Here is a 15,684-nt window from a genome sequence, read left to right as displayed (position 1 = left end):
CTGGACAGCTACATGTAAACGAATTAAATTAGATACTATAAATCTCTTAGAGGAAAACATAGGCAGAACACTCCTTGACATAAATCACAGCAACATCTTTTTTGATCCACCTCCTAGAGTAATGAAAATAAAAACAAAAATAAACAAATGGGACCTAATTAAGCTAAAAGCTTTTGCACAGCAAAGGCTGTGCAAAACCATAAACAAGACGAAAAGACAACCCTCAGAATGGGAGAAAATATTTGCAAACAAAACAACTGACAAGGGATTAATCTCCAAAATATACAAACAGCTCATGCAGCTCAATATCCAAAAAACAAACAACCCAGTCACAAAATGGGTGGAGGATGTAAATAGACATTTCTCCAAAGAAAACATACAGATGGCTAAAAAGCACATGGAAAGATACTCAAAATCACTAATAGAGAAATGCAAATCAAAACTACAGTGAGGTATCGCCTCACACTGGTCAGAATGGCCATCATCAAAAAACCTACAAACAATAAATGCTGGAGAGGGAGAAAAGGGAACCCTCCTACACTGTTGGTGGGAATGTAAACTGGTACATCCACTGTGGAGAACAGTATGGAGGTTCCTTAAAAAACTAAAAATAGAGCTACTGTATGACCCAGCAATCCCACTCCTGGGCATATATCCAGAGAAAACCATAATTTGAAAAGATACATGCACCCCGGTGTTCATTGCAGCACTATTTACAGTAACCAGGACATGGAAGCAACCTAAATGTCCATTGACAGAGGAATGGATAAAGAAGATGTGGTATATATATATACAATGGAATATTACTCAGCCATAAAAAAGAACAAAATAATGCCATTTGCAGCAACATGGATGGACCTAGAGATTGCCATACTGAATGAAGTAAGTCAGACATAGAAAGACAAGTATCATATGATATCATTTATATGTGGACTCTAAAAAAGGGTACAAATGAACTTATCTACAAAACAGAAATAAAGTTACAGATGTAGAAAATAAACTTATGGTTACCAGAGGGTAAGTGGGGGAGGTATAAATTGGAAGACTGGGATTGATATATACACACTACTATATATAAAATAGATAACTAATAATGACCTACTGTATAGCACAGGGAACTATACTCAATACTCTATAACAGACTATATGGGAAAAGAATCTAAAAAAAAGAGTGGATATATGTTTATGTATAACTGATTCACTTTGTTCTACACCTGAAACTAACACAACATTGTAAATCAACTGTACTCGAATAAAAACTTTTTTAAATTGCATCAAGAAAAATAAGATACCTAGGAATAAGCTTAAGCAAGATGGAAGACCTGTACTCTGAAAACTATAAAACATTGATGATGATACAAAAAAATGAAAAGATATCCCTTGTTCTTGGATTGGAAGAATTAATATTGTTTAAATGGCTATACTACCCAAAATAATCTTCAGATTGCAGTCCCTATCAAAATACCCATGACATTTATCACATAACTAGAACAAATAATCCTAAAACATATATGGAATCACAGAAGACCCTGAATAGCCAAAGCAATCTTTAGAAAAAAGAACAAAGCTGGAGGTATCATGCTTCCTGACTTCAGACTACACTACAAAGCTACAGTAATCAAAACAGTATAGTACTAGCACAAAACCAGCCACATAGATCAATGGAACAGAATAGAGAACCCAAAAATAAGCCCATGCACATATACTCAATCTACAACAAAGGGAGGCAAGACTGTACAGTGGAGAAGATACAGTCTCTTCAATAAGTGGTTTGGGAAAACTGGACAGCTACATGTAAAAGAATGAAATTAGAACATTTTTTCATACCATATACAAAAATAAACTCAAAATGGATTAAAGACTCAAATATAAGACCTGAAACCATAAAACTCCTAGATGAAAACACAGGCAGGACACTCTTTGACATAAATTGTAGCAGTATTTTTTGGATTTGTCTCCTAAGGCAAAGGAAACAAAAGCAAAAATAAACAAATGGGACCTAATTAAACTTAAAAGCTTTTGCAAATCTTTTAAGCAAAGGAAACCATCAACAAAATGAAAAGACAACCTACTGAATGGGAGAAAAATATTTGCAAATGATATGGCAGATAAGGGGTTAATATCCAAAATATATAAACAGCTCATACAACTCAATATCAAAAAACCAAACAACCTGATTTTAAAATGGGCAGAAGACCTGAATATACATTTTTCCAAAGAAGGCATACAGATGGCAGACAAGCACATGAAAGGATGCTCAACATTGCTAATCACCATAGAAATGCAAATCAAAACCACAGAGATATCACCTCACGCCTGTCAAAATGGATGTCATCAAAAATACCACAAGTAACAAATGTTGTCAAGGATGTGGAGAAAATGAAACCCTTATACACTGTTGGCGGGAATGTAAATTGGTACAGCCACTATGAAAAACGGTATAGAGGTTTCTCAAAAAACTAAAAATAGAACTACCATGTGATGTAGCAATTCTACTCCTAGTTCTATGTCCAAAGAAAACGAAAACACTAATTTGAAAAGATATGTGCATTCCAGTGTTCGTAACAGCATTATCTACAGTAGCCAAGATATGGAAGAAACCTAAGTGTTCATCAACAGATGAATGGATAAAGAAGATTTGGTATATATACATTGTATGTGTGTGTGTGTATATATATATATACACACACACACACACACACACACACACACACACATACGTACAATGGAAGATTACTCAACCATATAATAGAATGAAATTTTGCCATTTGCAGCAACATGGATGGACCTGGAGGGTATTATGCTTAGTGAAATAAGTCAGACAGAGAAAGACAACTTCTGCATTTTCACCTTATATGTTATATCTAAAAAATAAAATGAATAAATATAACAAAACAAACAGACTTACAGATATAGGGGACAAACTAGTGGTTACCTGTGGGGAGGGCCAGGGTAGGGGTAGGGATTAAGAGGTACAAACTACTATGTATAAAATAAATAAGCTATAAGGATGTACTGTACAACATAGGAAATATAACCAATATTTTATAACTTTAAATGGTGGGTAAATCTATAAAATACTGAATCAGTATGTTGTACACCTGAAAGTAATAATTATAAATCAACTTAACTTCAATAAAAATTTAAAAATAAAGAAAAGGTCCTTTGCCATGAGTATCTACATAAGTGACATATGTTTTTTTTTGTTCCCAGGGAGCAAGCTGCTGCCATAGTTCTTTTCCCCATATGGGGGATCCATTAATAGTCCAGTCTTTTAGTTGCCATTTGCCTGACCAGATGGCTAAGTCATTGGCAACAGCCCATTTGTTGGTGAAAAATGTATCAAGGAATGGTAGTGGAGGTGGCCTGCGCTGCCATTACCACAGTGCAGAGCTTGACCTATTGGAATGCCCACACCTGATAGTCAAAAGACGGCCATTTACTGGTTCAGATGGTAGCTTCAACCCAGCAGACCTCATCTGCCTTTAGTTTCACAGAGCTGTCAGTAAACCATGCCATAATGTCATCTTTGAATCTTGGGCCTTAGGAATTGCACCTGCTGTACCTAGGGCCTGGACTTTATCTGGATTTATAGTCAAATTGGTACTAATCATTCTGTCAGTGACTAAGTGCAGCCACCATTGACATTAGCATGATAGCCGTGTCGTTAATATAAGGGATGACTAAAATTTCTATAGTACTTGAGCTTATTGAAGATCAAGCGCTGCCCTCTGGTAGCATATTACAGAAGAATTTAGGTGTCCCTGCAGGAGTACAGTAGAAGTATATTGTAGTCTGTTCAGTGAGAACAAAAATTGGTCGTGACCTCATTCTGCAGAGGGATCGAGTGAAAGGCATTAGCCAGATCAGTCAACAGCATACTTGTTTTCCACATGGGTTGCACTGTCTCAGTGATGGTGATAATATCAGAAACTGCTAGGGCAAAAGCTGAAACTTCTACATTTACCCTTTGGTAATCTGTTAGCCTCCAAACTCTGGAGGCCTTCCTTACTGGCCTGATTGGGCTGCTTGTATTGTCTCGAATTAACAGAACGATGTCCTTTTCCCCACCGTAGATACAGTATTTTTGTTGAACAACACACCATGATTTGGCCAGCTCTGGAGCAGGCTAGGAATGCAGCTGGCCCATTATGCTTGAATTTGTCCTTGTTGTGGTACATACCGCTTGAGGCAGTGGTGGTATTCAGTACCATACACAGCCAAAACGTTAATGCCTATTACGTATTCAGTAGTAGGAACCAGGATCATCCGTACATGAAATGGTCCAAAGAGTCTCATCCGCAAACACATGTGGACTTGTCTTCCATGGGGAACTACGTTCTTCCCAGACCTCCTGTTTTGCTTCTACCTCTGTGGGGGCCTGTCCTCTGGGCACCAGTATCCAAGGGCCCTACGAGTTCAGCTCCCGTCTCCCCTTTTCCCTTCTGTCGTGGTAGGCGCATAGGGCCTCTGGCCCCCTCCCTAACTGTGTTATTCAGCCCTAGACAGTTAAAGTCGGCAGTGCCCCTCCATCAAACAGATGCACCAGCCAGGCTGTATGAGACTCCCCTGGCTCCTGTTCAGATCCGTCCTTCAGTTCCCATATTTCACTTTCAAAGAAGGACTTCATTTCAACACTTTTGTTTTCAGCAATGCCATAGGTGGTTTTGCCTTGAGTGAAACAGGTTTTATTTGAGGCCTGTAAGCCACCTGGTTCAGGTAAAGTTTCCTGCATGGGACCCCTTTACTTCTCTCAGACATCATTTGTGACCCTTAAGACGCCTTGAGAGTTGGGGTGTGTGTGTGAAATGGGAGCACAAAGGTGACCAAGAGCCCAGATTATTGTTTCCGTACACTTTTTAGGACCCATTTCACATTTACACTCTCATGCATTGCACCCGCTTTTCCCTGTTGACAGAGATTATCAATATCCCTATTTATCCCCATATGGCCAGAGGGAGGCCAGCACATCAGTCAGTTCACCACCACCACCCCACCCCCAGAGCCAGCTGCCTAGCCCTTTCATTCTAACATGCCATGGTGTTTTTTGTTGGCAACTGTATCTCTCGGTAAGGGAGTGTTCCAAGGCTAAGGCCTATTCTTATGGAGCCAAGTGGAGGTCTAAAGACTACATGAACAAGACTCTCCTTCCTAATAGTACATAACAATGTCCCTCTCAAGACTTCTCTTCTTACCAAATGAAAGAGGGGGGGGAGGTCTTAAAAGGAAACTTTTGGAGGTGATGAGTATGTTTATTGCCTTGAGTATAATAGTACCATACACGTATGCATATGTCCAAATGCATCAAACAAACGTGAAGTTTTTTGCATGTCAAATATGTCTCAATAAAATTGTCAAAAAATAACAACAAAGACTATCTTCTCTGTACTCCCTTCACCCCACCACATACACACACATCTACTCCTTGACAGACCACCTGAATTTGGTTCATTTATTCCCATTGTGGTGTTAACATTATACATAGGCATTTTAATAACAATCAGCATTTTCCCCTAGAAGCATGAAAATTGTCCCTTTAAAATACAACTCATTATGAAATGATGCCATTATGCTACACAATACTTTTTATAGCTCTTAACATTTTTTTCAAAAATGCTGATAGGTTAGTGTCTCTGACAAATATGCCTAGCTCCCTCCCTCAACAAATTATTTTATTTTTCTGTGTTTCTTTTTTGTTTTTTTTTCTTATTTTTATATTATATAGTTATTCATTCAAAAAATATTTATTGAGCAGCAGCTATGGGTTAGGCACTGTGTTAAATAGCATTCAGATCTGAATAAGATTTTGTGTAATAGGAAAACAACAAAACATTTAGGTTTTGTAGTAGAAATACCTTCAGAGTATAGTAGAGCCCCCAAATAGAGAAATTAACAAAAATACAAGTGGATTTTTCATCTAAGTTATTGTTAGACATTATTAAGTTATTTAATTAAGTCCCTGTAATGTACCAAGATTTGGTACATTTAAGAACCAAGTTTTGGGAGGAGAAGTAGTTGATTGGGAGGCATCGTTGGACAAGGTGTAGATAAAACTCGACTGATGTCTTTGTTCTACCTATAATTTGCTGTGTGAACTTGAATGGATAGAGTAATTTCATCTTTTCTGGCCTTGTTTTTAAATTTAGAGTTACAAGTAAGGAAACTTCTTACATGCTATCTTATATCTGGGGTTATGATTTTACTTTGGGTCAGCTGTCTTTAGTCTTTTGCTTATCTGTTGTTGATCTCTTGTGATTATAGATACATATTACATTAATACTTCTGTTGGCTTTCCACATCTTGCCTCCAGGAAGACCATATCTTGTGAGCCATCTCCATAGATCCCCATGGGCTGCTCTTCAACATTGCTGCCCATTATAATTATGCCCACCTTGCATCTACTAGTTAGGTGATGCTACCTTCTTTCTGCTATTCTGTGATCTCATCATCTTCATTGTACTGGAAGCCAAATTCTGTTTGAGTATCTCCTATTGCCAGCTCTAGCCTACAGAATACAGCTGTTATGGAGTTTCTCAGCAATGCCTGTGCCCCCATTACCAGTCTTTTCTTTATGGCCTTGGTAAACAATATTCTCTGGGCCCTCCTGACGAACACACTCAACTAGTAGGTCTTCTGAGTTTATACAACAGATCCTTTATGGCATGCTTACTTCACTGTGTTTTAAATGCCTTTCTTCACAGTCTGCCACAACTATTCTTGGATCTCTTATTTCATTAATATGCAACGTTGCTTTTTCCAGGAGTCATCCAGCAATGCATTAGGCCATTTCCATGGGCCTTAAATCCTGAGGCAAGGGAGAGTGCCCTATATCCAAAAACTCTCTCGTATCCTGTTTGATATTCCCATTCCCCAGTCCAGTACCCTCAGCAGACACTCTCTTGGTTCTTACTGGTTCAAGTTGGCCCATTCCTGCAGCACCTATAGCATATAATCCTTCTCCTTTAGCAGACCCAGTACTTCCCCATTTGGGCTATGCTGAAATTTGACCTTAGCTTGGAGCTACAAGGGAAGGTTAGTATAGAGCATGAGGAGGGCTACTAGCATTGTCCTTAAGGTACTTGCTTCGCTTGAGGTTTCCATATATTCGAGGGGAGGGGTGGGTGGAGGAGGCATGCTACCCTCTAACATGAGACTTATTTGCAGACCCACAAGTTTGTGGGAAACTTGGAATTGAAGGTTATCAGCTGCATCCACCAGTTATTCTTTGAACTTGCACTTCTTTCCTTTATGGCCCTGATTTTGGCATAGACTTGCCTGGGATGCAAAGTCCCTTAAATTCTGCCACCCTTAAAATTGAGTTCTGGGTCTGGTCTTCAATATTTTCAGCTCTTTATCTGCAGGGGATAAGGATCTCTTTAAATGTTGCCAGTTGTTGATTTAAACTGGTGATTAATTAGCCTGTCATTTTCTCTGTTAGCATCTCAGTGACAGCCATAGTCCTTAGTCCATAGTCCTTATAGTTATTAATTACCCTCATCCCTCAAATGCTTGGCATGTTGTACAAGCTAAGTGCATATCTCCATTTAACCGCAAGTGAATTAGCAAATGGCTGCTATTCTGTGTCAGAGAGTACGGTTAACTTCACTTACAAACAGAAATTGAGTCTTTCCTCATAGTAGTCCTTCCTTCAAGTGATCCAACCTCAGAATCCCATCACTGAGGTCTGCTTCTTAGGACTACTTTTGGTACCAACTGTTCAGGTCACATTCCTTAGAAGCCCAGCCTTAGTCAGAGATTTTTGTGCTAGTGATACATTGAAGTTTGTATTCTCCTGAGAAGCCTCTAAGAAAGTGAGGAATGTAGGATTAAGCAGGAGACACACTAACAGAAATGTGGTTTCCGAAGAAGTTTTGTCTGAGCATCATCTCAGAAGGAACTTTGAAAAATAAATTGCACCTCAGAGGTTGTACTGTCCTGAGGCAAGGAGGTTGGGCTCTTTTACCCTCCTGTATCATTCCCCACTGGCTATGAGCCTCATCCTGAAGGAGGGAAAGGGTGTATACAGGAGAGACAAGGTAGAGCATAGGAATCTTTGTACCAGGTGGTTCTTTTCAGCCATGGTCAATTCTCCAGAGAAAGATGCAGATAAGCGCCATTAGCTGTCAATACAGGAAGAAGCAGGAAGATTAGCCTTGTATATTAGGATTTGGACATCTGGGCGTGGCATCAACAGCATCTACCACAGGTACCTCCTATGTGCTAGAGACTTTACCAGCAAGCATTATCTCATTCAGTGGTGTGCTCGAGCTACCTCGAATCAGCTTTCAAGAGAGTGATTATGCACATCCATTCACTTACATGAGTTCAGTATCATTGGTAGCTTGAAATTGGCCATGTAGGGAGTAATCACATCACAGAAATCTGCAAATGCAACAATTCAGGGCCCCATCCCCCAGAGCTAGTTGTTAAAACTTTTACCAGCATTCAAATTTTATAACAAATTTATGAAGTCGGTATCATATTTTATAAATGAGAAAACTGAGTATCAGAGTGATTAATATACTTGCCATCTCTCATGTAGCTACTAAGCTATAGAATTGGAAATCTAGCTCTGTCTGATTCCAAAATTTGGACTCCTACTGTTACAGCATGTTGCTTTTTTTTTTTTTTTTTTTGGCTGCCCCAGGTCTTCGTTGGGCATGCGGGAATCTTTAGTTGCGGCATGCAGACTCCTAGTTGGGGCATGTGGACTCTTAGTTGCAGCATGCAGGCTTCTTAGTTGCGGCATGCGGACTCCTAGTTGCAGCATAGGGCCTTCTTAGTTGTAGCACGTGGACTCAGTCCCAGAATGCGAACTCTTAGTTGTGGCATGTGGGATATAGTTCCCTGACCAAGGATCGAACCCGGGCCCCCTGCATCGGGAGCGTGGAGTCTTACCCACTGGACCACAGGGAAGTCCCCAGCATGTTGCTTTTTGAACACAGAAACTTCGTTCTCTTTTTAATCATTTGAGAGTTGGCTAAATTTCTAGATGACCTGGAATGCACTTTGATCACCAACACCTCCTACTCCAAGTTAATGATTTTATTATATTTCCCTAGTAAATAGCAGCCCCAGGACACATCACTCTGTCATTTTGCCTCTGTTTTTAAACATTCTTCCCTTTATCATGTTTTCTTAACTGCTCTTTCTGCAAAGTAAAAGGTATCCAGTAAATATTTGTGAAATGAATAAATGATGACCCTTTAATGTGAAATTAGATTTTTCTACAGGAAGGACAAATGAACATACCCTTCTTTAATTAAAATCATAGGTCAAAAATTCTCTCAAAGTGCCACAGTATAATGTGGGAAGTATTTCATGTTGAACCAGAGTTGATACACATTTGAAAAAGGTGTAGCTTACTCTCAAGTAACTAAGGGATTTTTAATGCATTTTTAATTAAATGTAAGTGCAAATAGAATTGCTTGGTTCCACCTTATGTTGAATTACAATATGAAGTAAATTGAATGATTAAGCTGAAAATGACTTTAGTCTTCATATAGACTTGAAAATCTTTTCAACTTTTGTGGCATGGAATTGACTGCTTCTGTTGTGTTTTTGTATTTCTGAAGCAAGGAGAAGTCAGGCTGAAGTGTTTGAAAGCTCTACAAAGTCTGTATACCAATAGAGAATTATTCCCCAAATTGGAGCTATTCACTAACCGATTCAAGGTAAGAATGCTTAGCTTATTTTCTTTTTCACTTTAAAAATGCTCGTTTTAGCTAGTTTAGCAAATGACATTACCATAACAAGTGTTTAGGTCATATTCTTTACTGCATATTCTTTAAATGAACCTGTATTAAATAGATGAATCTCTGCTTTACAAAAGATATTACCAACATGAGTTCTTATTCATTACCTTCAATAGAAGGCTCACCTGCTTAAAATAAGATTTTTTTCATAGACAGCTTTTTTATAGTTATATTAATTTTGTAAGGTAAGGTTTGTCTCTGTTAGAGAATGCCAGTTGATGAAAAAGATTTTATATTATAAACATTTATAACACCTCCTGTGTGTGCGTAGGACTATGATAATATGGTTTCAATAGTAAAGCTTTCCATTTAATCTAATCATCATTAGACTAATTTATCATTAGTCTTCCATGAACTCCCCCAAAGACATTACCTCAGATCTGTCTCCACTTACTTTCTGTTCATGGTTGGTTTGATGTATAACTTTTCTTCAGGATCGCATTGTATCAATGACACTTGATAAGGAATATGATGTTGCTGTGGAAGCTATTCGATTGGTTACTCTGATACTTCAGTAAGTATAATATTTTAATTTAATCTGCTAAAATATTAATGTTTTTTTCCCAGCATTATTGATGTACTTCACATATATAACCCTAATATATATTCTTATCACTTTAGGTTTTACTTTCACATTTTAAGGTTAGGTTTGAAACAGAATGTTTTGTTTTCTCTTTGTTTTTTATTTTGAATATTGTCTATTTCCTTTACATAAAAGTTCTTTTATGCAGTATCAGTGAAGTAACATACTTCTGTTTAAAGAGAGAGAAGGCTTCAAAGGGATAGGTTTTTCAAATAGGCTTCTTTGGAATGGTATAGAAGTAGGAGGAAGGAAATAAGGCATTTAAATTGTGTCATTAATATGATAGAGATTTTAAAATAGGAATAGTTAGTTTCGTCTATAGAGCTTTGACTAAAAACTAGGAAGAATCTATGTGAGAGAATGCAAGTCCTGGCAAAGTCATTACAAATCCTCCCCTCCCCCGCTTTGTGAGGCTATATCTGTCATACACCAAACATCATGTATGCCAGGGTCTGTTGTTGTTTTGATCTCTTTTTACCTCCTTCTGCTCTACTACCATATTCTTTGTTATTGTGGCTTTATACTCTAGTATATGTTGTATGTTATAAATATGGCCTCTTAGTGGTTTGTTCCTTCTTCTTTGCCTTTCTTTTTAAAATCCATTTAGCTACTTGTGGATTTTTTTTTTCTTCTTTATGAATTTTTAAAGTACTTTTGTCTAATTCGTCAGAAACTTTGGTTGGGAGTTTAAATATTAGAACTCCATTTAGGGACTTCCCCGGCAGTCCAGTGGTTAAGACTCCACGCTTCCACTGCAGGGGGCACGGGTACGATCCCTGGTTGGGGCAACTAAGATTCCAGAGGCTGCACAGCATGGTCAAAACAAAGAACTGCATTTAATTTTATGAAAAATTTAGGAGAGAATGGAATTTTTTACAATTATGTGTTGTTTATACATAAAAATGTATTGCTTTATTCAGATCTCATTAGGTCTTTTATATAAGGTTTAAATTTTTTTGTAGAGGTATTGTATATTATTTACTAGGTTAATTCTTAAATACTGTATGGTTTTATTGTTATTTGGTTAGTATTTAGTGTTAAAAATATTTTCTACTTAGTTATTGCTAAGGCAAGGAAACCTTTAATTTTTCTGGTGGTCTTTTTTTTTTTTTTTTTTTTTTTTGCGTTACACGGGCCTCTCACTGTTGTGGCCTCTCCCGTTGCGGAGCACAGACTCCGGACGCGCAGACTCAGCGGCCATGGCTCACGGGCCCAGCCGCTCCGCGGCATGTGGGATCCTCCCAGACCGGGGCACGAACCCGCGTCCCCTGCATCGGCAGGCAGACTCTCAACCACTGCGCCACCAGGGAGGCCCTCTGTTGGTCTTTTATGTGCAGCCTATTAGAACTTTTATCCATGTTGACAGTATGATTGTATTGAATTTACTACGTAGATTATTATATGATCTGCAGACAATTTCAGTTCTGTCTTCTCCTTTTCTAACCTTAAAATTTTTGTTTCATTCTCTTGTCTAGTTCCATTAGCCAGGACTTTGAACACTATGAAAGTATCACTGATAGTGGATTTTTTTTGTTCTTGTTCTAGGAAGGCATCTAAAGTTATTTCTGAGATAGGTTTTTGATATGATAGAAGTTCTTTGGTATTCTCAGTTTTCTGGGATTTTCCTTTCATACATTGTTGAGCCTGAATAAAATTGGTAGATTTGTCTAATGGTAAAACACCCATGCATTTCTAGAATAAATCCTGTTTGAGCATGACATATTTGTTTTCATTGTATTTTGCTTAAATGCAATGTTATATTTAATATCCTATTTAGGATTTTCACATCTGTGTTGTGTGTAAATTTGACATAATTTTTTCTGTTCCTTACCCAACTTTGAAATCGAGATATACACTGTTTGTAAAATATCTTCAGTAGTTTCTCACCCTTTTTCTGTTTTGAAATAAATTTGCTATGACAGATTAATTCCTCCTTGAAATTTTGAGAGAATTCTTTTGTTAAAGCCATGTCAGTTTTAAGTTTCTTTTGAGAGAAAGGTCTTTGGTTACCATTTCTACTTCTTCAGTGGTTATCTATCTAAGTTAACCTTTATTTCCTCTTGTAATAATTTTGGCTTTTCATTTGATTTTTATAGTATATCAGTTTTATCACAGTTTTCAACTTTATTATTTTATAGCTTATGATATTTTTATTCATAAAACTTTATTATTTCTTTTGTTATTCCTCGTTTACATCGTTCATTTTATTTGTATCCTCTTCTTGATCAGTCATGGCAGAGGTTTGTCCATCCTACTGTTCTTTTCAGAGAACTAGCTTCTTTTAGCTATTTCTTTCTTGTTTTTGAACAATTGTATTTAAAGTAACAAATATAACTTTAAGTACTACTTTACTAGTCTCCTAAAAATTTGGACATAGAATATTTTCATAGACAATCAATGATAAGTATTTTGATTACCTTTATGACTTTCAGTTTAATCAAAATTATTCAGTAGTAATTTTTGTTCTCCCTAGATCAGATTGTTTAAAGCTGTTCTTTCTATTTTATTGTATTATTTGAGAATGTGTTCTGAGTACTTTGGTCAATTTTCTGAATTTTCTAAGTATGTTTAGAAACAGTACATATCTGTGTTGTGTATATAGTTATTTATATTCATTACTTTGAATTTATTTAGTGTCATTCAAATTATCTATACCTTTGCTTATTTTTGTCTACTTTTTCAGAAGGATGTGTTAAAGTCTTCAACTACTATTGTTCACTTATTTTTCCTTTTAGGTTGTTGCTTGGTATACTTCAGAGTATATAGATCAGTACCTCTCTGTTCATGATTTGTACATCTTCTGATAATATTCACTTTATCCTTACATCTCATTCTTCCTTGTCATTTATGAAGAATTTTTTCCTTTTCAATTCTATTTTAAATTATTGTGCCCCCTAGTTATAGTTTACTTGTAAATTTCACAAGCTTATCAATGTCTTTCCCTTGAACAAAAAAATACCCACATTCCAACCACTTGTCTTTTTCATCGGAATTGTCTAGAGTTTAAATCTATTGTTAAGGATTACTTTTTTACCCTTTTTTGGGTTTTTTTGCTTCCTTTTTTTATTTAGTTTCAGTAATTGCTCATTTAGACAAGAGTAAACTCTGCTTTGATGTTACTTCTTCCCTTACTTCCAAGGAAGAGTAATTCTCTCATAGACTCCTCCAGTATTGTCTTTTCAGGCTAGTTTACTTCCTTAAAGAGTATTTTCAAACCATCTAAGACCTTGTTTGGCTAAAAAAAATCATACTTTCATCATGAATTTAGAAAATGGTTTGGCTACTTTCAAAAGTCTATTTTTAAGGTTTTTTCCTATGTTTTCGTTGGAGGAAATAAGGGCAAAACATGTCTTATATAAAAGTATAGTTATGGCCCTCCAGCTGTGTCAGATGACCTAATTCATTAGGTACTTTGGTCCTTTTATGGATTCCTCAGAGTACTCTCCCTTTTGCAGGAGAGGGAGATGTCATCCTGGAACCTGCAGAAGTCCTTAGGATGGACCTCCAAGTGAGGGTCCTTGGCTTCCCACAGGAAGGAATTCCGGAGCGAACCATAGTAAAGGGAAAGCAAGTTTATTTAGAGAGATACACATTCCATAGGCAGAATGAGGTCTGTCTCAGAAGGCAAGAGCAGCTCCAGGGCACAGGGTCTTCTGGGAAGGTGAGATCTGCCCCGGGGCATGGGGCCATAGGTTTTTATGGGTTCAATAATTTCACAGGCTGAGTGGGAGGAATATTCTTGCTATTTTGGTGAAGGGTGGGGATTCCCCAAGAATTGGACCGCTGCCTACTTTTTGACCTTTTATGGTCCTCCTCGGAACTGTCGTGGTGTAAGAGGGAGTGATTTTTAGTATTTCAATGAAGGTATAATTAGCTAAAGGTCAGTGACCCGACTGTTCTGAAAGCCACCTTGGTTTGAGCTGGTTGTAGCCTATCTTAGCATCCCAACAGCTGCTCCCCTTCTTCATTATCTAGCATTTTGTGTCCTGTCCCTTTCCCTCCTGTCTCATCCCCACTCTAGGTATTTGTGACAATGGGAAGTTCCCCAGAGTGGACAGTGCCTCCTCTGGCTATTTACTGTGTGACTCAGCGCCTGACTTTCAGGTTTCCTCTGTTTGAGTTGCTTGCCCTTTAGGTGGTCTTGTTGGGCAAAATGTCTTTTAAAACTATCCAGGCTGGCTCCCTTTAAGTATTCCATATCTGGCCTAAAGGAAACATGGAAGAAGTATGGATTTCTACTCATTATATTGCTCAATCTCCTAATGTCTACTTATATATTATTTTGGTGAAAAATGAGCTAAGGTTCACAAAACTAACTCTCCAGGCTCTTACAGCATTGCATGAAATGATCTGGCCTTATTTTTCTTGTCTTGTGGGCTCTCTACCAAAACTTCCCCAAAACAACAAGTTAAGTCACCTTTAACATCTTGTTATACCATCTTTAAATTCCTTTTCTCTGCATCTGTTAATTCTTCTTCTTTTGGTATAGATTAATTTCCTTTCACTTATGAGCTTAGATTACTGAGATATCTTGTTAAATTTTTTTCCTATGGGTTTAACTTTATCCTGAGGGTATTAGCTAATTGAGTTGATGATATACATGTAATTAAGTGAAGAGGTTAAAACTTAGGCCTTGTTGAGAGGGGGAAAAAAGTGTACTTTAAAAATGCTTCTGTCTCCCATCCTTGATATTCAGCTCTTTTTCATTCAGAACTAAAGTTTCTCCCTTATACTATGATGCAGCTACCTTATTCTGCTGCAAAGGTCATTCTAATTTATATTTGTCAGATCCCTCGATCTCCTCCTAGCCTCTAGGCATCTCCAGGATTGAATTCTAGAGAATGAGTTTATACCCCTACATCTTGTCAAGAACCTGTACAGCCCAAGAATTCTATAGTCATCTAGTCATTAATCTATAATCCTGTCAGACATTTTTAATCATGTTAATTAATAATCAGGAAATAGGTGTTCCCTCTTCGGGAAAAAAAATACTTAAAGATACATTCCAGCAAACCAAGAAAAGGTTCAAGCTTTAAGAATACATGAATAGAAAGGTGGGAAATTTGTGTTAGTAGAGGAGTAGTTATGACTAGTGAATCCATTTTATATAGAAAGAAGACTAAATAGTATTGTAAATATTGTGATAAACTGTAATTAAAAATAGACAATTCTGGAAAGAGTTACATAGTACAATAATAATTTAACTCTGTAACACAGGGGCAAATATATGACCAGTGCCTATTAACAAAAAACTTATGCACATTTAAAGAAATTGAGCTAAACTGGGCTAATATGTATCCCAAGGTATTAATACTCATTGTCCATAGGTGTGTATGGGAAGAAATG

The 15,684-nt window shown here is 37.2% G+C and overlaps 1 protein-coding gene across 2 annotated transcripts in view; it reads left to right on the top strand.

Annotated features, from left to right (window-relative positions):
- The window catches only part of STAG1 (STAG1 cohesin complex component), a gene marked incomplete at both ends in the record, with an annotated part of 314,305 nt that overhangs the window by 197,123 nt on the left and 101,498 nt on the right, over positions 1 to 15,684 (top strand). For both annotated transcript variants that reach the window (XM_079704598.1, XM_079704597.1), the window contains 2 exons: positions 9,576 to 9,674; positions 10,190 to 10,269. In XM_079704598.1, coding sequence (XP_079560724.1) covers positions 9,576 to 9,674; positions 10,190 to 10,269 — 179 coding nt within the window. The remainder of the gene's footprint in view (positions 1 to 9,575; positions 9,675 to 10,189; positions 10,270 to 15,684) is intronic.

This window comes from Hyperoodon ampullatus (genome assembly GCF_949752795.1).
Source record: "Hyperoodon ampullatus genome assembly, chromosome: 5".
Taxonomy (NCBI): Eukaryota; Metazoa; Chordata; class Mammalia; order Artiodactyla; family Ziphiidae; genus Hyperoodon; species Hyperoodon ampullatus.
This window is presented reverse-complemented; position numbering and strand designations above follow the sequence as displayed.